Here is a 20,643-nt window from a genome sequence, read left to right as displayed (position 1 = left end):
GAGTTGGGTGTTCACTGTGGGAAAGCCCAATGCAGTGTGACATTCATTGCTGCTAACCATTCCAAAGCTAAGCAGATGTCTTCGAGATTAGTTTTTCACCTTTACTCAAATGAAAATATAGAGTGAAAGCAAGCGTCATGTTTTGTTCAAGCAGACATTGAGGTTAAATCTGTATGAAGCAGCAGAGGAATTCAGAGTGTCAAGAAAATTCCATTCAGCTTTATATTATGACTGAGGGTATAGTACTGAATGTGATATCAAAGAAATACAAAATACTAGTAAACTATGTTATCATTTAGTGTCCATAATTATTATTTGTTTTTCAAGGAGGCAATGACAATACTTTGTTCTGCAACTAAGTGGCAGCAAGAATGTAATTAAATAATGCTCCTTTCACTTTATCATTCCATTCTGTGTCTATTTCTCTATCCACTCATATAACCCCTCTACTGTTTACCTGATCACAAACAAGACATTTGGGATAATGATTAATCAGAGCTAGTTTGTCAGGAGAAGAGGTGGGCTGAAAATTTTCCAATGGGACAGTTTTCTCTTGGAAAATGCTAATTTGACTCAATCAAAACATTTTGTGGGTTGAATTCAATCCGGAATTACAAATTGTTCTGGTGCCTCAGAAAATGCATTTTCGGATTAATTTACCATTCACCGAACAAATTTTGCCTAGCTGTAGTCACAGTTCCCTCCCTGGTCTGCTCCTGGACCAATGCAGCTACACACTGTAAACTGGATAGGGGGCAAAGTGACAATCTAGCCCTGAGTCATTTTCCTGGTTTCTGTAATAATTTGCCCAATATGTGTTTTCCACGGTAGAAGTTGAGAAATAAACCACTCCTTTATTAAACAGGAACAGGAACTCCAACACTTCTGTGAGTGATAGAAAGGAAACAAAGCTTTAGGTTACAAGTCACACACATCACATAAATATTCCTTCCCAAACAACAATATATAGCAATGTGTATAAGAATCTACCTTGTATTTATAGACTAAGCACTGTATACACTTGTTTCTGTGACAGTAGCTGCTCTAAAACAGATTATGTGGTTTTTTTCTCTTGCTGGTACAGACAGGCAAGCTTGGCAGCTTCATGGAGTGTAGAATTTCTGTGCCTTCTCAATAGGTGTTCTCATCTTCTTCCTGCTATTTCTTGGAATTTACTTTGTATGTGGTCTGAGTTAAGACACGCAACTGAGCAACTCCGGCAGCCTGCTTGTGGCAGCTGTCTTTATTTTCCGGAATCTGTACACACATCATGGAAGCAGCTTCCAAAGCAGAAGAAGCCTAACAACAAACAGAAGAAGGTGCAAGAGCTGTCCTTCCTGAAACACTTCTTTGCCTTCAGTGGAGATAAGTGCTTTCTGGTCACTTTGAACATCTGCTGTTCCCAGTAGGGGTTGGGCAGTTATGGCTTCAGCTTGCTTGAGATGGTTCTCAGCAGCTTTATTGGAGAACCTGGACTCAGCACACAGCTTAGTGTAATGAGGTTCACTCACCACTCTGGTGCCTTCTGACGTCTATCATGTGAATTAGCTCTGCATGTCAGTGCACCCTTTTGGGTGGTGCCTCACCACCATCACTCCTGCTCTAGGGCCCATGTCTCTCCAAGGACTGCAGTGTCCTCTTCAGCAACACAGTCCTCCGGCCATGCCACACACTGTGCTCCCCCCACCCTTCTGGGGGACCTGCAGTCCACTGTTCAGCCACCTCCCTTACTGGCTACTGCAGTGAATTGTCTGGCCACTTCCTCATGGCCCCAGCATCCTTTTTGCCTTTGCCTCAAGGCCTCAGCCTGCAAACCCCAACAGCCAGCCAGGAGCTGTCTCTTGCTCCCCAGGTCCCTGCTTACAGCACTGCTCTGTCCAGGGTACTGGCAGTTCTCTCAGCCCTCCAGAGACACAGTCCTTCCTCCCTGGGCTCCCAGCAGAGAACTGCCTTCCTCTGCCCTGCAGCTCCCTTTTTATATTGGCCTTCTTGCCCCTGATTGGCTGCTTCCTTCAGCCCTTCTCTGATTGGCTGCCTCCTGCGCAGCCTCCCTAGGACTCTATTAATCCCTTAGACCCGAGTGTGGGGCAAGCACCCCATCACACTTAGCAATGAGGGAGCTCACTTGGTGTGGCAGAGACCAGAAGTCAACATGAAATTAGAAGAGAAGGAGGTTGAGGAAAGCTAGGGCTTAGTAGAAGGAAGGTATGTCAAGGGTTTTCAGCACACTGTCCGACTCAGTAGTAGGCTTGCGTCAATTGCTGTCATCTGATTTCTTGAACCATTCTGCCTTTCCCTTTAGAAAAAATGTAGCTAAGATTGGAAGATTCCTAGTGCTGCTATATGCTCTTCTGCAACCATCTCTAGAGCTTATACACCCAAGAAATCTGTCAGAGTCCTGACCAACTTTGCACTTCCTACTTTTCCTACTTCTCTTGATTCGGTGTCCAATAAAAGGGTCTGAGTCTGAATATGTCTAACATCTAGATCCCTTCAGGAGTATCTCATAGGAGAACTGGTGTTATCAAACCTGGAAAGTTTTCACTGCTATGAAATATGAAGATAATCCAGAAAGAAGACTTTTCAAGGGCTCCCCTTATTATTGAGGAATGGCAGGTGAGAGAAGGCTCTCCTATCCCGTTTAAATTCAGAAGATTACAGATACCACCAGAACTCAAGTACTCTGCCCCCCAGAACAAGCAGATAAGTATATAAATAGCTGTAGGTAGTTCGGGTTAGGAATTCTCAAAGGTCATTTTATGCTCCTATCTGTTCAGAAAATGTAATCACATACTGAAGTGCACAGATACTGCAGGCTTTGTCTTCAGAAGCTGAGTGGAAGAAGATTCTTATGCTCTGGAAAAGAAACAGTCTGTCCAGTGATTTGTTGCTGGAGTAGTTTAGTGCTATTCTGGTTCTTTCTGTGTATTTTCCAGTCAAGGTTCCTGCTTCCCTGATGGACAGAACAGAATTAACCATGGTGAGAAAATTTCCGAGTGGATGAGACTTCCTCTCACAGGTCTGCTCTTCTTCTATACCTTGGGACACTTTGGTCTGATGGCAGAATATTGAGTAGTGCTGGTTCAGAGATGAGAGTTTCTTGAAAGAGTTTGCTGACTGTCACACAGAGGATTGCACTTGACTTCCCTTGCCTATTCCTGGATTAGCAATACCTTTTCCAGTGAGAAGTTCTGAGTGTGACTGGATGTGTATTCCTGCTCCCCCCAGAATGTTCTTGGTTTTTTTCATGGCTGGTTTCTAAAGAGGTCTCTGAATCAAGTTTGTGCAAGTCCACCTCAGCCATTTCATCTTTATATGGTCCCATCAAGACAGAGAAATCGATTCTCTTCCCTATATCCAAATGCTTCTTTGTCCTCTTCTTTTGAGGAGACCTAGGCATTGACCATTTGTTCTTCAGTAGATCCTACGATTGGTTTTCCAGGTACTTGTAGAACCCATTCAAAGCTTTAGGAGCCATATCTTTAGAAACTGTAGGAAACTAAGAGTGACACATAAGAACTTCTTTCTCTTTAGGGAGAATTTTCAGTTACTATCAATGTAGCTTGCAGAATGGGGGAAGAGGTGTCCTGCTCATTTCTTTCCTTCAGTTCTGAGGTTGGGCGGGGGGGGGGATTCCCCCTCCATCCTCTACCCCAAAACAATCCATTTAGTGTCAATTAACCTCTTGTTTTAAATATGTTATGTTGCAATGTCTCTTTGCAGCAGAGATGAGTGAGATCAGAAGTTTTACATAAATCATGCTCATAATTTATAAAAAGTTAACAATTAATTTTTTTGAGATTATAACAAGGGAAAGAAGGCTACTAGTGGATTAACAATTGTTTCCCATTACCTTAAGGCCAGGCCGAACAGCTACATCCAAAATTGTGAAGTCCCACATAAGTATAGTGATTGACAGGAGGTTCTGCCTCTGGAATTTGTAAAGTGACTACCCAGCATCTCTGTTTTTTTTCAGTGTACTTTTTGGCTATGTTTACACTAGAGACCCTACAATAGCACGGGTCTCCCATGAGCCGCTGTAAGGTCTCCTGTGTAGCCGCTCTATGCCAATGGGAGAGAGCTCTCTCACTTTGGTATGATTAAACAACTCACAATGAGCAGCAGTAGCTATATCAGTGGGAGATGGTCTCCCGCCAACATAGTGCTGTCCACACCAGTGCTTCTGTCAGTGTAATTTATGTCGCTCAGGGGTGTGTGTTTTTCACATCCCTCACCGACAAAAGTGCTAGTGTAGACATAGCCTTAGTTGACTTTGTCATTCCCTTCTGAAACTTATTGGCCATTAAGTACTCCAAATGCCATTAGGTATACTTACATTCTTTGGCTCATTGCTTGTAGCATCCACTGTCTATAAATTCTGTTACTGGATAGGAGGGTGGAAGAGAACTATAACAAACAGAATTACTAGTGAGTAATTTTCTGATGCTTAAGTGATGTTTATGTGCAGTAAAATAGTTTCACTAAAAGTGGTAATTTCTGGGAACTTGCTGTGAATGACTTCTGTGAGGTTCTTCATGACTTATGAGGAGAGGCTGAGGGAACTGGGATTGTTGTCTGTGGAAGAGAGGAATGAGGGAGGATTTGATAGCTGCTTTCAACTACCTGAAAGGGGGTTCCAAAGAGGATGGATCTAGACTGTTCTCAGTGGTAGCAGATGACAGAACGAGGTAGCAGATGACAGCACTGTCTCAAGTTGCAGTGGGGGAGGTTTAGGTTGGATATTAGGAAAAATCTTTTCACTAGGAGGGTGGTGAAGCCCTGGAATGAGTTACCTAGGGAGGTGGTGGAATCTCCTTCCTTTGAGGTTTTTAAGGTCAGGCTTGACAAAGCCCTGGCTGGGATGATTTAGTTGGGGAATGGTCCTGCTTTGAGCAAGGGGTTGGACTAGATGACCTCCTGAGGTCCCTTCCAACCCTGAGATTCTATGATTCTAAACCCTCCCTGACTGACTGATCTGCCTGTTCTAAAAAAAAAAAAACTGAGTTAGGTATATAATGTGATGTAGTCACTAGAAAACTGCTTCATTACCCCCTCAGCTTCATGCAGATCATTTTTCAGTTTCTAACAGCGTGGCTGGTTGTGTTAGCACTTTGCCCCAGATGCAGAGAGATCTAGTTTCTACTCCTAGATGATGTACTAGCATTTGAGGAGTAGAAGATCAAATCAAGGTTTTTTCTCATTTATTGCAGAAATAGCCTTACTAGTTAGCATTTTTAAGAACTAGAGAAAGCATTTTCTCCATTTCAGAACATGGAAACATGTTTTCTTTGCAACAAAAGAGGTCTGGGAAATTTTACGGCCTCATCACCACCCCAACAGGTGGCATTCATTAAATGAAGAATAGACTGAAAGTTCATTGCGATATTGTTGTAAAATACTTGTCAACTTTCTTATTATTTCATTCTTCTCTCTGCGGGGCTCTAAAATTTGATTAGAAGTCTATCAATTTTCAAATACAGGTTTGTGCGTGGTCACAGTAAATTCCCATTAAGAAATACAATAAACGTTTGCCAACAAGTACAAACCAGCCATATCAAAAATGCCAGTTTTCTCCTGCACTTTCAATGGAAAATACCTGTGGTATCTGTTTGTCTGTGCTGCTGTTGTTAGTGGTGGCCAGCAGTGCTTAATTAGTGGTTTGGCAGTTCATGGCCCCAGTACCTCTGGGCTTTCCGCATCAGTTATGAATGTGCAAAAATTGCTTGAGCTCCAGCACCTAACTAAGCAATAGTAGCCAGTATACACCTGACTTTGAATTTGTAAATTTAGTTTTATAAGCATGTGTTTAGAAGATGAACTCCTACAAGACATAAAGGCTAGATTTAGAAATTTAGCCGTACAGCTTCAAATCTTTCGGTTTGAAATGAGATATGTAATTTCTAACACATTTATAAACTTTTAAATTCAGCATTCAGTACAAACACATACATCTTCTTTAATTATTGTAATTACATACGATCGTGTACATGTTATCAGAAGGTTCACAGCCACATATAGTTTGTATATTGCTTGAACATCCATGTAGAAGTACCAGGAAGGAACCAAAACATAATTTTAATATCACAAGGATGCCTACAGTATCTTTTGAGCTTGCCAAGGCCGAGCAAAGCTAGTCTAGTCCATTAAAATGACTAATGGCATCCTGCCCAGCATTATTTGATGTGATATTATACCTGATGACACTAAATGCTTTTCTCATGTACTGGAACAATTGATGCTGTTTTTTTAAGTGGGAATCTAGTCTCAGCAGTCTGCTTTTCTTTTGAAATACTGCCTGACCAAACTACATGGTGCTGAATTGTGTAATGCACATTTGCATTATTTTTATTAGCTCTGTATCTATAAATAGGACTGGGAACTGCTGACATCGGCTATCATGAAAATAAAAATATCTATGATACTTTAATTAGGGAACTGGAAAATTCTACCCAACTATTCCACTGATAAAGGTATTACAGGATCATGTTAGTTGTTGACTGTGGGCCAGATAGCTCTCTCTATTCTATGGCCTGGGGGTAGGACACACATACACATGAGCATGAAAAGAGGATGCGTAACTACACTATATGTTTCCTCTTCTCGTCTCACTTTCCACCAGACTTACTGTCAGCCTTTTTTTGGCTACACTTTCATGGGTGTTGGACCCAATGGAAAGTAGGGAGCACTTGTCCCCACCAATATTTAACTGGGAGGAGGGACTTTCCTCCCCCACAAAATTACCAGCCCCTTTTAGTGCTAAATATAGCCTTCAAAATGTAAACTGATGACTAGGGTTGGAAGTTGGTGTCAGTGATTTTTTTTGTATAAATTATAGCTTGCTTACAGTCCCTGTAATGGCTTCACGTGGTTGCTCTTTAGGGGTCTGCAAAGACCCAAGCAGGAACCCAATATTTTGAGAGGGCCTCCAATCAATTCACAGTTGTGATTCTTCAAGCATCCTTGAGTTCCACAACATTCCAAAACCAAGTCTTTTGTCACTAACTTCTTCCAAACTTCCCCAACGGTAGAAGGTCATGAATTTTCCACATTATATATACAATATTTTTCCCCCAAGTTTTTTTTATTTTTTTACAGAGGGGATCATTTGGTTTTGTTTGGAAGCAAAAGGTACTGAGATAAAATCGAGACTTTATCCAAGAAAATGTTTAAATGAGCCTACAGGATTTACATTTATCCTTGAAATAGCTATCAATTGTCACTTAACCTTACAGTCGTAAGGACCTAAGAAATCCAAGGGACAGATTGAGTGGAAGAATTCCAACCAATGGAATGAATAAATTCTGTTTTTACTGCACCACTCAATACTTAATTTTTGGTTGCAAATTCATTGTAACCTTGGTGTTTAAAATATAACTAGTACAAAACATTTGGATACCAGTGTGATTCCACCTGTTATTGCTATCTATGAGAGCTGACTTCATAGGAATAGGAGCAATCTTTTGTTTCCAGGCATTAAATGTTATATTTTACTTCTCTGGGTGTATGTAAGTGTTGGGATGGAGGAGCAGGTGGTATTCTACTACTGGTTTCTTTAATTGATCTTGATTTTTAAAAAAGTTTAAAAATGTACAATGCCTACAGAAAACCATTTTGGCAAGGGATTTATTATTGTATCATCTGAACTCCTGCATGGGAATTTATTGAAGATTCATAAATGCTGTGGTGCAGGGGGGGATAGGATAGCTCAGTGGTTTGAGCATTGGCCTGCTAAACCCAGGGTTGAGAATTCAATCCTTGAGGGGGCCATTTAGGGATCTGGGGCAAAAATTGGGGATTGGTCCTGCTTTGAGAAGGGGGTTGGATTAGATGACCTCCTGAGGTCCCTTCCAACCCTGATATTCTATGATTGTACAACCCGGTTACAACACACAGTCTAATCAGTTACATTGTTTTTGCAATTCTGAAAATTACTAAACAGAAACTTCTGTATATGCAAAATAATGTAGGTGAACCCCAAATCCAACATGGCGACACTGATGCGGCATTGCCAGTATCACCCTGCCACAATGAGAGCTGTGCAAAACTTGCTGATTTCACTTATCCAGCTGTTCAGAAAATGTTATCATTTTCAATTTAGGTAGTTCTCTCTTTGTTAGTTTCACTTTAATTTTTAAGTTTGTTCAAACTCCATGGGCAAAGGAGACACACTAAGTGGTGAATTTTATTAAGTGCTAAGCAGTATATACTTAGCAAGAGTTCCTTGGGATTAGCTTAACCTAGAAAACCATGATCAGTTTCACAAGTTACTATTACAAAACCAAAATGAAATTGTGAAACCCAGCTTCTAAGAGCACTTCACACTGTCTTGCAAAGGCAGCAAGCATTTAGTTTTGAGCTGTGACAACACGTTTGAAGGCCATCTGAAAGTGTGCAGGCTCTTAATTGCATCATAGTGCTAGCATCTTAACATCACAATGCTATGTGATATAGTAACAATGGATGTGATATGATTTGATTTGATTCATTGAATTCAAATGGGACTTGTTTGAGCTTGATCATGGGTTGTTCTGAACTGCTCATTCAGCCATTTTGCATGCAAAGTTATATTTGTTGGTTAAAATGTAAATGTACAGAACATAAATGTGATTGGAACACTGACTTGCCAAAAGGGGAAATAGAATAAGATATTTTTTTTCTGAAACAAAAATAGCTTGCCTACCACTTTAAAAGAAACCTGAACCATATTGTTTGTGGTTTTTCTTAACATATAGGTACTTAGCACACTGACTTCCTGTACTGACTGACCAGTCAAGAGCAGCAAGGTCTCTGCTAAAATGGAGAATGACTTGCAGTTTGTTGTCCTGTGTATTGCTGTTAATAATTAAAAGAACTAGAAATAAATGTTCAGAGTGGAGAGCATTGTCTCCAAAATAGATATGCAATTTTGCATTACATTCCATAGAATTCAGACCTCCATTCAGAAAATAACTTGCACCATATTAAGAAATATAATCTATTATCTCCCAATAACATGTAAAGCAATCCTGTATCCAGTATATTGATCTGCTCTACTGAGGCTGACATTTTACATGCGCAGAGATTATTACTGTTAATGAGTTACCTTCATACAGTCTCTCAGGACCAGATATCAACGAGAGAGTAGACTCTGATTACAGTAAGTTTTTTAAGGATCACAGATGAAAAGGAAAATATTCTGAAGTAGGATACAGCTTTTCAGGGACCAACATGTGCCTCCTACTTGGTGTCCTGACCTGGCTTACACTTTGCTGCTTCTACATGAAATGAAGGCAGAGAGAAAAAAGAGAGAATCACACAACTGTGGCTCAGGCATTTCAAAGTGTGCTGGACAAACTCATCCATATAAATGCCACTGGAAACCTGGTATTTTCTGTGCAGGCATGAGGAGGAGAGAAAGGTACTGGGACTCCTACCTGCCAAGAGATGGTGGGTGCAAGGAAAGGAGAGACTCCTTCCATCTTACGTATAAGAGAAGAGGGGAAACAAACACACACATCAGGAACCAGGAAAGGGGAAGAGAATTAAACCCCTTTCCTTCACAGCAACCAGGAAAGCATTACAAAGCCCAATGGAGTTACAGGAACGTGACCTAATTGTGTATTAATAAATACAACACCAACAAAAGCCTCTCAGTACCATGTCTGGGTGTGACAGATTTCTGTTACCAATCTGCCTGAGGCGTCAGGTGATCAGGCTGAGGCCACAGGATCATTAAGGGAAGAGATGACCGAACACACCAAGTGTCTAAGTTTTAAAGCTTTATTGATAAAATAATAAAATAACAGCAGAGAGTGATGGGTGCTCCCCACGTCACTCAGAGGAAGGAAGAAAGCATTAGTACCCGAAGCCCTAACCCACTTTCATACTCACACCTGCACTACCCAAGGCTGGACAGGCCTGGGTGTAATGTAAGAAGAAGAGGGGCAGAGGTGGACAGGAGTTCTGTCCTGTGCGCACAGGTCGTCCAGGGTCCGCTGCCAATCTCCAATTTGCTTCAGCTCTCGGGCGGGTTTTAAACCTTAGGGTCCTTTGGGGGCATCTTAGTCTGGGATTTCTGCCTCCCCTCCACTCCCTCCCCATGTTCTTTGTACTGGTCCAAGCCGGCCTTTCATGGCTTCTTCAGTTTTCCCAAAACATCCTGGCTTTAGGGACACTACATTAGTTGTTTTCCCCCTTGTCAGCCTTCACTGTCTTGCTCGGTTTTGCAGCTGCTGCAGATTTATGCAGTTGAATCTTCTTTTCTCGCGGCTGGTCGGAGTTGGAATCCAGGCCCCCCCACCCCCATCTTTCTTGGCAGGCCGCCGAGCGTCAGTTGTGTGCTTTGGCCTTGAGCTGGAGCCAGCGTCTTATCTTCAGACTGAGCTAGCCGAAGTGTTGAGTTAACTTGTTCTCTGCTCTCTCCCTTCTTCCCCCTTTAGCCTCTCGCAGCCTGCAAAGGAATCTTCCACTCCCCACTCACACCTTTGACCCTCCCCAAAATGCTTTGTGATGCTTGCAACAGTGTTAGCAACATGCAGTGCTGATCTGCCTTCCTGTGTGTGTGTGTGGGGGGGGGGAATGGGGTGTGACATAGGTTTCATGCCATATATTTACCTCTAAGTTCTTTGAGAAACTAGTTGACAATGATTAAGTATAAGATTATGTCACAGAGGTCACAGAACTCACAGATTCCATGACTTTCAGAGACCTTTGTGACATTTTCTGCTTCACCCCCAGTGTGGAGGGACTGGAGCTGTCAGCCGGTGGTGACCCAGAGCTCTTAGCCACTATTGGTTTTGGGGAGACCTGTAATTCCCTGCCATCATGGATCGTGGTGGGGCCTTGGAGCTGTTAGCTGCAGTGGTATTGGAAGCTGCTGGACCCCTCCCACCCCCATTGGAGCTCGGGCTTCAGTCACCCCTCCATCAGCCCATTATTTTTAGTAAAAGTCACAGACAGGTCACAGGCTTCCAGGAATTTTTGTTTATTGCCTGCGACCTGTCCGTGACTTTTACTAAAAATAACCATGGCAAAATCTTAACCTTAACAATGATTCAGCTTTTCAGTTCTTTAATACTGTGAACTCATTTCAATATCATTTAAACTCTGAAAGCTGTTTGACATATAGACCTGGCTGAGAAACAATTTTTCCCACCCATGAAAAATTTTGAATTTGGGGGGTGAGGAGGTGGACAACCAAAAAACCCTTTGTCTCGAATTGGGAGAAAACGGTCAAAACACTGCAATTTTTCACAGGCAGGAGAACCAAAAATGGAATTTTTTGGCATATTTTCTTGGCTGCCTGACTCCCTCTACAGGCAATTGCCCTGGGAGTTGGGCCACTTGCCTGAGTCGGGCAGCCTGGCCAGCCAAGGAACCTAGGGAGCCTGGCAGTCTGACAAATGGGCTGCTCAGGAGTCCAGGAAGGCATGTAGGTGAGGTGGCAGGAAACCAGACAGGTTTCAGTCTAAAGTTTAGTCAGAATTGACACGTCCCCTCAGAATGTTGCAATGTAGTTGAAGCTGCATTTTCCAGTGGGAAGACGTTACATCAGAAAACGTACTGACCAATTCAGTTGACAGCCTCCTACCAGCAGTGTTTGAACCTGGGGCCTCTGGATCTAAAGTTAAAAGTCTACTTTTTCTGATAAAGGACCAGTGTGACAGCATAGAGGCAGTAGCATGCTCAAACCATTTCCTGGGGTCAGCCACTGAAGGGAGACAAACCCATACTGGATTAATGTGACTACAACGTGCAGTATGGTTTTAAAAGCAGTACTACTGAATGCAGGCGCTTCATATATTGTTTTAAGACCTCCTGTTTAGCCAGTATCCTGGCTGAATGTGAATAGTACACATTTTTTTGCACTACATTCCATGGTCTCCTAGGTAACTTTTGATTGTCCTTATCTTACCAATGAAGATAATGGGGAGAGAACATGGATCATCTTCATAACCTAGTATTATGTAAAATAAATAAGAATTGCACTTGAATTCCAAACACATAAGGACACAGAACCAGGATTTGACTTTTTGCCACAGGTCCATTAAGATGAGCACTCTGTCTGGGGCAGTAGCTATAAAGAGATACTTCAGAGAGAGAAAATCATTGTTGCGTGCATAACCAACAGTGCAATGCTTTATGTATCCACTGCAGACTTTGCATCCGGAAGCATAAAATCTAATTTGCTTAACAAATATTAACATAATTAATAAAATTAAACTGCTTTTTAAAATCCTGCTCTGTTGTTTGAACATGACTTATAGTTAAGGTAAACTTTTTTCACAGTTATTTTTAGAAAAAGTCATGGACAGGTCACAGGCAATAAACAAAAATTAACAGAACCTCCTGACCCATCTGTGACTTCTACTAAAAATTAAGGGGAGGTTTGATGGGGGGACAACTGAAGTCTGAGCCCTGCTGTGTGCAGGGCAGGGTCCAGCAACCACCGCCACTGCTGAGAGCTCTGGGGCTCCCTCGCCACCCGCAGCAGCAGACAGCTCCATGGCACTCCTGCCACCCACAGTGGCTCAGAACTCCATGGCCCCCATCCCAAGGCTGAAGTGGAAAATGTCACAGAGGTCTCTGAAAGTCACAGAATCCATGACCTCCATGACATAATCCTTACTTATAGTAGTAAACACCACAAGCTAATTCAATGTTTCTCTTTTTATTTATGCTTATCTTAACCTGCTATTAATTTCAGATAACCCCCGCCCCCCCCCAATCTTTGTATTAGGATATAGGATAAAAGAATGAATAATCAGTTTTCACTGTATCTACCTATCTGCTGTTGTCCACCTTATTTGAGGTACTAGAGAGACGTAAATACAACTGTTATGTACAAGAGCTCTGTCTCTGACTTCACTAGGCTTTGGATCAGGCCGGCAAGTGCACAAAAGTGCATGCATTCAGAGCCCTTGACTCACTGAGGGAAGGTCTACACTACTGTTTAATTTGATCTAACTTACTTTGCTCAGAGGTGTGAAAAAGACACCCCCTCTGAGCAAGGCAAGTTATAATGACCTAAGTGCTATCCACACTGGCGTTATGTCAGTGGGAGACACCCACCCGCTGACATAGCTTCCACCTCTTGCGAAGGTGGAGTAATTATGCTGACAGGAAAGCACTCTCCTGTTGCCATAGAGCGTCTTCACTAGAAGTGCTACAGCAGCCAGCTGCATCAGTGCAGCTTTGCCGATGTAGCACTTCTCGTGTAGACCTGCCCATAGTATGCCTGTTGGGCACAACACAGGATTCTGCTGTTCCCTAGCAAATAGCGCCACATGTTGGAATTTCCTTCTCCCCCCTCCCCCCCCCTCCCTGAAAGGAAAATGACTTCAGAAAATTCGAAACAAACTTTAGAAAATTCCATTTTATAAAATTTACACTAAAAGTACATGAGAGTTTTAAGGGAAGTACTCAAAAGCTGGGATGCAGATTTAGCCCTATTTCCTTTTGGAAAGCTTGTAGAAAATATGATTTTTTTTCCAAAATACAGATGCTTGCTACTAGTTGAGAATAACCTTTGATATTTCTCTTGTCATTTCAGAATCAGGGAAAGGGACAACAATGGATCCTATGCTCTCTGTCTGCTCAGTGAAGGAAAAGTACTGCATTATCGTATTGACAGAGACAAGACAGGAAAGCTCTCTATACCAGATGGAAAAAAGTTTGATACCCTCTGGCAGGTCTGCTAAATTAGTCAGTTGGGTAACTCTCATCATGTTTTTATAGCATCAAATAAGGCAGTTTCTGTTTTACTTTACTGCACATCTGCAATCTTTAGCTAATTGGCCACATATTTCTAACTTAATTTTTAGTGATTTTCATCCTTTAGGGGAAAAGGGGGAAGTAGTTTTTAGTATAGAAGGCTATGTAAGTGGTACAGGTAGTTGTTGGTTTTTTTTAAATATTTTGACTTAATTTAAAATTGCTCTAGTTATATTTAAAGAATTGTACATTTCCTTGAATGAAAAGGCATTTTCATTTGTAAAAACAAGATTAAATAATAGCTCTATGGCATTTCTGTAACATCCTTTGTGACAAGCAAAAGGCAGAACTCTGGTATGGTAACCACAAAGGGAATAGTTTAGGATGCTAGGCACACATAATCCTCTTTAGCTCTGTGACTCGCTAGCTGGCAAACTGAGAGATACAGCCTGCCCAGCATTACCAACACTGTCTGTCTAAATCCTGGCCCAGATTAAGTAATCATGGAATGGATTGCTGATTATACTATAGTCTGTAATAAAGATGAGGCACTGCAAGGAATAAATATGGGTAAATTGAAAGCACTAAAGAAAATGAAACAGTAGCAGATTTCTGCTGCCGCCTATTGTTTAAAAGTATATTAACACAAATTGTTATAACTGTATGTGTATAATGTAAAGTCTATAGTGTATATAGTAGTTAGCCTTTATAGTATATATTATATATATAATATATTATAGTATATATTATAATGTAAGTCTTTATAGTATATATTATATTGTAGTATATTATATATTATATATATATAATATAATATATTATAGTATAGTATATATTATAATGTAAGTCTATAGTTGTATATAGTAGTTAGCCTTTCCCTTAACTATGCATATCCTTCCTGCTTAATGAAAAGCTGACAAAAATGCTGATTTACTAGTGTTCTCCACTATTGATGAGGAGACCTGTATGGGCAAAGCAAATTCTTCCACCACAGACAGATACTGGTGGGAGGCAGGATTTGCCTGTGATCCTAGAGCTGTGTAAAATAAATAAATGCATACACACACTCCTCCCCCCCCCCACTCCCTCGCATAATGAATATGTACTATAGATGCTGTGCACACACAGGCACAATTTAGAAAGATAGGATTGAGAGAAAGTACTGTGGTGGTCTGAACAGAGCTGCAAATCCTGCCTGCATTCCCCCATCCCACCCCACAATAGAGAGTAGAATGACTGTGATTCCACTGTCTGTGTGCAGGGAAAGCCACCCCAAAATGCGAAGGCCAGTTCTAATAACAATACATGTCTTATTAACATCACAGTAGTGTCTACAGGCCCAGCCAAGGGACTGTACAGGCATACAGTGAGAAGCAGTGCCTGCCCTCAAGCATGTGGGCATGACAGACAAAGAGTAGGACGGGAAGCAGAGGCACAGAAAGGTGAAATGACTTGTCAAGAACAAACAGCAGGTATTACTGCCCATTATTTTCTTTCCTCCATTACCTTCTGACATTCTCTCTTCTTTTTTGCCCTGGTAGTTAGTTGAACATTATTCATACAAACCAGATGGGCTGCAAAGGGTCCTCACAATTCCATGTGCACGTCTTGGCTCAGAAAATGGTAAGTTATTCAGATGATTGTAAAACTCTAATGTTCCTGCTACAGATAAGAAGAGGTGTGTGCATTTTCTTCATTACAGGAATAGGAACATGCAGAATATTATAAAGAATTGCTCAGGGATAATAGTGATATACGGTATAGTAAGTAGTGTGAGAAGGTGTGGGGAGATTCTATATTATATAGAGCCATATTCTTGCCTCCAATGAATGCTAATCATGATGGCAATTAGTCACAGAATCATAGTTGGAAGGGACCTCAAGAGGTCATCTACTCCAATCCCCTACTCAAAGCAGGACCAATCCCCAACTAAATCATCCCTTGCTATCCGCAAATATTTTAATTCTTCTTGGGATGGTTTCTCTTTCTCAGGAGGTGAAGTATTGTCTGCAAGCTTTTCAAGGCCAGTAGGCCTGGCAAGTATTCTGTCTAGTCCAGAAAGCAGAAAAAAATTCTGGGCCAGGTTCTTAAGGCTAGTTTATATAGCAATAGGGGGTGAAAGTCTCAACAGGTCATAAAAATGGCTTTTTCTTCACTTGAAAATTAGTTCTCATCAGAATACAATATTGTAGCATGGTGATAACTAACATGGTGTTGAACATGACTTACCAATCAGTGTAGACAGTGATTGTTGTGTTCAATATCTCGTCAGTTGGTCATAAGTAAAACCTATTGGAACCATAGTATGTAAAATCAGTAGTTTGGTAAGAGGCCATCCACCTGCTATTTTTCACTGCTATATTCCCCACTATTGGTAACAATGGCAGCAATCTGTATGCTTACAAAGTCATTCTTATGTGTGATTTCCTTATAGCTAACATCATTTTTGACACCCGTCCGCCTCCACTTCCTGGAACGCATCCTAAGGTAAGAGTAAGCAGTAGCAGTAATGCTTATGTTTAAGAAAAGCAAGTGAGATCCTTAGTATTTCTTAGCATTTTAGGAACTTTAATGAATGCATGCTCAGTTATATGCAGCACATAATTTCCTGGGCTTGTTTTATAGGCACAAGATTCAAATATTATGATCTATCATATGAAAAAGCTACACTATGGCAACATTACTGGCTAGATCCTGCACTAACTATAACAGCAGAGGGGGAGCTGAGATACTGCATAGTGCATCTTCTGTTTCAGGAACCTGCTGGCTAAAACAGAATCACTTTGCTGAATAAGTACAAATTATTTCCACAGTTAACACTTGTTGCTGACATCTGGTTTTGCAAAGTCTGATCCAACATGCGCTGAAATCAGTAGGATTTTTTCCACTGACTTCAGTGAGTGTTGGGTTGGGCTATAGCTGACTGGGAGGCTAGAAGCACCCTTGTTTGACCACAAACTATGTACCCTTTAGGATGTGGTTTGCAGACAGAGATGACAGCCAGGCCCATGTGCTGGGCTGTCTGGAAATATTCTGCCCTGCTGCTTCTGCAAAAGATGAAGAGGCAGTCAAAGATTATCTAGACTTTCTTCTTTTTTCTCCTCACTGCTGCAGGGGGCAGGATTTGGCCCCAAATTTGAAATTTTAATTATACAAAGCACAAGAAATTCATAATTGAGGTTCACACCAAACAGAACTGCCCTGCTTGCCCATATGGACTGCAAAAGAGTCTTTAATTACATGATCGTCAAACATATGCAATCATATCACTTGTTATATTTTAGGAAAATACAGGGATACTTTCAGAGGCACAAACCTATATGCGACTAGTTTTTAAAAATATCTAAAACGTGAATCTTGTACCTTTGACACTTATGAAAGTTTGACTCAGGTTTAGGATTCCAGTTAGGGAAACATCAGATACAGAAAAACAATACAGGAAGAGTCTGAAATTGTTGAGCTCTTGTGAAACTCTTTCTGGGGAAGAATGAGAGAGCCAATGTACCCAAACTAAGACTGTGTTTTAGGCCTACAGGGGCCCATACCAGCCAGAGCTTGATAAGTGGGCAGTAGTTAGGTAAACTGTCCTGGTTCTCCATGAGTGATGATCAGCTAAAAACGAAATGTCACATAAACAGGCGAGCATACAATACATGAGCCTGTGGTGAGGTGCGGGCTGGTGATAGCATTTAGGTAAACAACAGCATGGTACCCTATGTTCAGCCTTTTAGTGTTTGATCAGTAACAACAGAACATGAAAGGCAGTGGTGCCAGAGAGGAAAATGTAATATTTAAAATAATAATAATAATGTAATACCTTTGCCAAGCAACACACAAAATGTGACAATAGCATTTCTGCCTGATGCATGCATGTACATAGGCTGCTTGAATACTCACACCGGCCTCAGGGACAACTTTGACTTAGTCACATACTAAGGGCCAAGTCCCGGACTAGCTCACACAACCCAGTTAGAGGGGTGACTGCACCACAGCCATTACTGGAGCCTCAGAGGGTCAGGGAGATTGACGTAGTAATTTTTAAAAAACAAAATAAACACTTTTTCTCATATAAACAAGAGCTGTGCATCTTCACCTTGATCACAAGCTTTGGGTGAAATCCTGGCCCCACTGAAATCAGTGGGAGTTTTGCTATTGACTTCAATGGAGCCAGGGCTTCACCCTGTGTTTTTAAAGAAGAAAAATTCCTGGCTCTCAAAAGTGCTGCTTCCCTGCCCCACTGGCTCAGATTAGCTCTAGCTTTTGTGCTGATGCTATGACTGCTCAAACTAATGACTGTGGCCTGCCATCCATTCACTTCATCACAAAACACATCCACCTCTTACTGCAAAGGTAGATTGTTCAATGGCTTTTTCCACAGAGAAGTAACCCCAGGAAATACTTCCATGAGACTGAGAGAGATTTTTGTGAGAATACTGTCCCAATCTGCTATATTATCATACAATATCTGGATTTGGGCCAATATTTGAAAAAGTGGCCCATAGTATTGGATGCCTGAATTTTTGCGTGCCAACTGAAGACACCTTAAAGTGGCTTGATTTTCAGAGACTAGGAGGCCAATGCTTTCTGAAAATCAGGTCTCTTTGACATATGCGTCCAAAACCATTAGCCACTTTTGAAAATCTTGGTCTTGAGGTTTGGCTCATACAACATATGTGTAACTAAAATTCTATTCAAATGTGAAGTTTAAATATGTCAGTGATACACAAGTCATCTTATTTACACAACCTTAGTGGAGGCAAAATGTTAAAATTCAGCTTATGCAAGAACAGAAAATACTACTTATATGCTTGCAAGTTTATAAAGGAAAAGTAAACACCTGAAACTCTATAAAGTGTTATCTTAGAAAAAACAGTAGTTCTATTTTTTTTATACTATTAGCTGAATAGTAGGTTAAATTGACCAATGTTGTGTGATCATATAATGAAAGAACACAGGCCCAACTCTTCTTTCCACTTCATCAGTGAAATTGCAGTGCAACTCTAATTCTAGTTGTATCATTATAATTTAATGTTATTTATATCTCCATAGTTTTTCATGATTCTTTACATACTAAGGACCTGGTCCTGCAAACACTTAAATGTGTGTTTTTACTCATGTGAATAGACCCATTGAGTTTAAAAGGCATGAGTAGAATTATACATGAGTAGAATTATTCACATGAATTATACATGAGTAGAATTGTTCACATGAGTAGAATTATACACATTCTTAGTGATTTCAGCACTGGGGCTCAAAACACTAAAACTTCAAGGGACTTACAGGGATAGACCTGAGTCTTCTGCCATGGAAGTGAATAGAAATTTTGCTATTGACCTAATTTGAAATAGTTTTGAGCCCTTTCTTAGACATATGATAAAACAGCAAGGAGGGTTGGGGAGAACAAAGAGTTCAATGTTGTTATGTGCATACCTTGTTAGTTCCTTTTCTAAAATTATTGCTGTAAAGAGAATATATTCTCAGTAATATATAATTTATAGACTTTTCTGTAATTAACATCTGAACATTGGTATTGCATTAACAGAGTTCCTTGTATGTCATTTCTATGCTTTTTTAATATAAAAGGAAAAAATAGAAAATTACAGGGGATCGTTTTATCTACAGAGCTCAAAAGGTTTACTTACTGTAGTTGAATTCCACATGGACATCCTTGTGGAGAAACAGTAACTCTTGAACTGTTCAGCTGACCACTTATGCAGCAGTTCTTATATACAGGGCTTAAATGAAAAATTAATTCAAACGTCACAGATAGAAATGCATCCTCAGAAGAATCAATAACAATTGCAAACACTGATGTAGACCATGTAGAATTCGCAGTTAACCATCTACTTGATTCCAATACACCATTTTCATAGCATGCTAGGTCTGTTCTATGATCAGAGTTTTCAGAAATCCTGGAGCATTATATCCCTTTAATTTTACAAAGCTGGATAGCAAGGAGCTCCTCCCCTTACCTGCCTCTTTCTCTTTAACCATGGCAGCCAAATCCACTCCCCTCTTCCCACAGACCAGATTCTTCCTGCCTGCCAACCAGCATATAGCCCAAGTCCTTCCTCCATCTCCACGAACCAGAGAGTCAACAGGGTCTCCTCACCTAAGCAGATTTCCCTCTGCCTCTCCACCTTCCCTCATACTCCTTATTCCATATAGTTCTGCCTTCCTCTCCCTGTCTTGCTCCAACAAGCCCCTGTCACCTACCTATCTTTGTCCTGGCTCCCTTCTTCCTACCTTACCCTGCTGCTGCTTCCCTTAGTCTCTGGTCTCTTGTTACTCCTCATCCCCTCAATCATCTTCTCTCCCACTTGCTAGTCTGATCTTCCTTTACCCCTATTCATAAACAAGCCCGCCATGCCACTAGCCCCTCTTGGTTACTATCACTTTCCCACTCCTCACTCTGTTCTTGAATTCTCTAGATACAAAAACCAGCAATGAGGAAGTTACCAAAAGGAGTGGTATATTTTGTGTGAGAGATGTATTTAATCATGAAGTAGATGGGGAGGTTTGGATCTGAAAATAGCTAGGCAGCCAACTGAGCTGCAGAAGAAGCTGACATTTTCCTTTCCATGATACTCCTATTTTAAACTTGCAAGCACATATTTCTTTGGCCCATATTTTTAAATAACAACACTAGCCTCTACTTTGAAAGAGAGAAAGCTACAAAGAATGCAGGACTCAATTTAGCATAAATACCAATGGTGACCTATAAAACAAAGAGGAGGTGCTCAGAGCAGGAGATTTAATGTGCTACAGGAGAATATTACATAAAGAGACCCCTATTTAGTGCCTGCTATTCCACAAAAAACATTTACAGTCAGTAGACACATCTGCATGGAATTCTTCCCAGATTCATGCATCAATGAGTACCCTAAACAGGACTCTACAGTCAGAGATATCATCCTTTGCTTCTTAGACTTGGCTATTGCCTGAGCTAGA

The 20,643-nt window shown here is 41.0% G+C and overlaps 1 protein-coding gene across 2 annotated transcripts in view; it reads left to right on the top strand.

The window, feature by feature from the left end:
* Window positions 1-20,643, top strand: part of SYK (spleen associated tyrosine kinase) — a 77,977-nt gene that overhangs the window by 36,441 nt on the left and 20,893 nt on the right. For both annotated transcript variants that reach the window (XM_084628632.1, XM_084628631.1), the window contains exons 4-6: window positions 13,532-13,670; window positions 15,234-15,315; window positions 16,127-16,179. In XM_084628632.1, the coding sequence (XP_084484758.1) occupies window positions 13,532-13,670; window positions 15,234-15,315; window positions 16,127-16,179 (274 nt within the window). The remainder of the gene's footprint in view (window positions 1-13,531; window positions 13,671-15,233; window positions 15,316-16,126; window positions 16,180-20,643) is intronic.

This window comes from Lepidochelys olivacea, assembly GCF_965140295.1.
Source record: "Lepidochelys olivacea isolate rLepOli2 genome assembly, chromosome: 5".
Taxonomy (NCBI): domain Eukaryota; kingdom Metazoa; phylum Chordata; order Testudines; family Cheloniidae; genus Lepidochelys; species Lepidochelys olivacea.
Note: the sequence above shows the minus strand (reverse complement) of the source record. Positions and strands in the feature narration are given on the sequence as shown.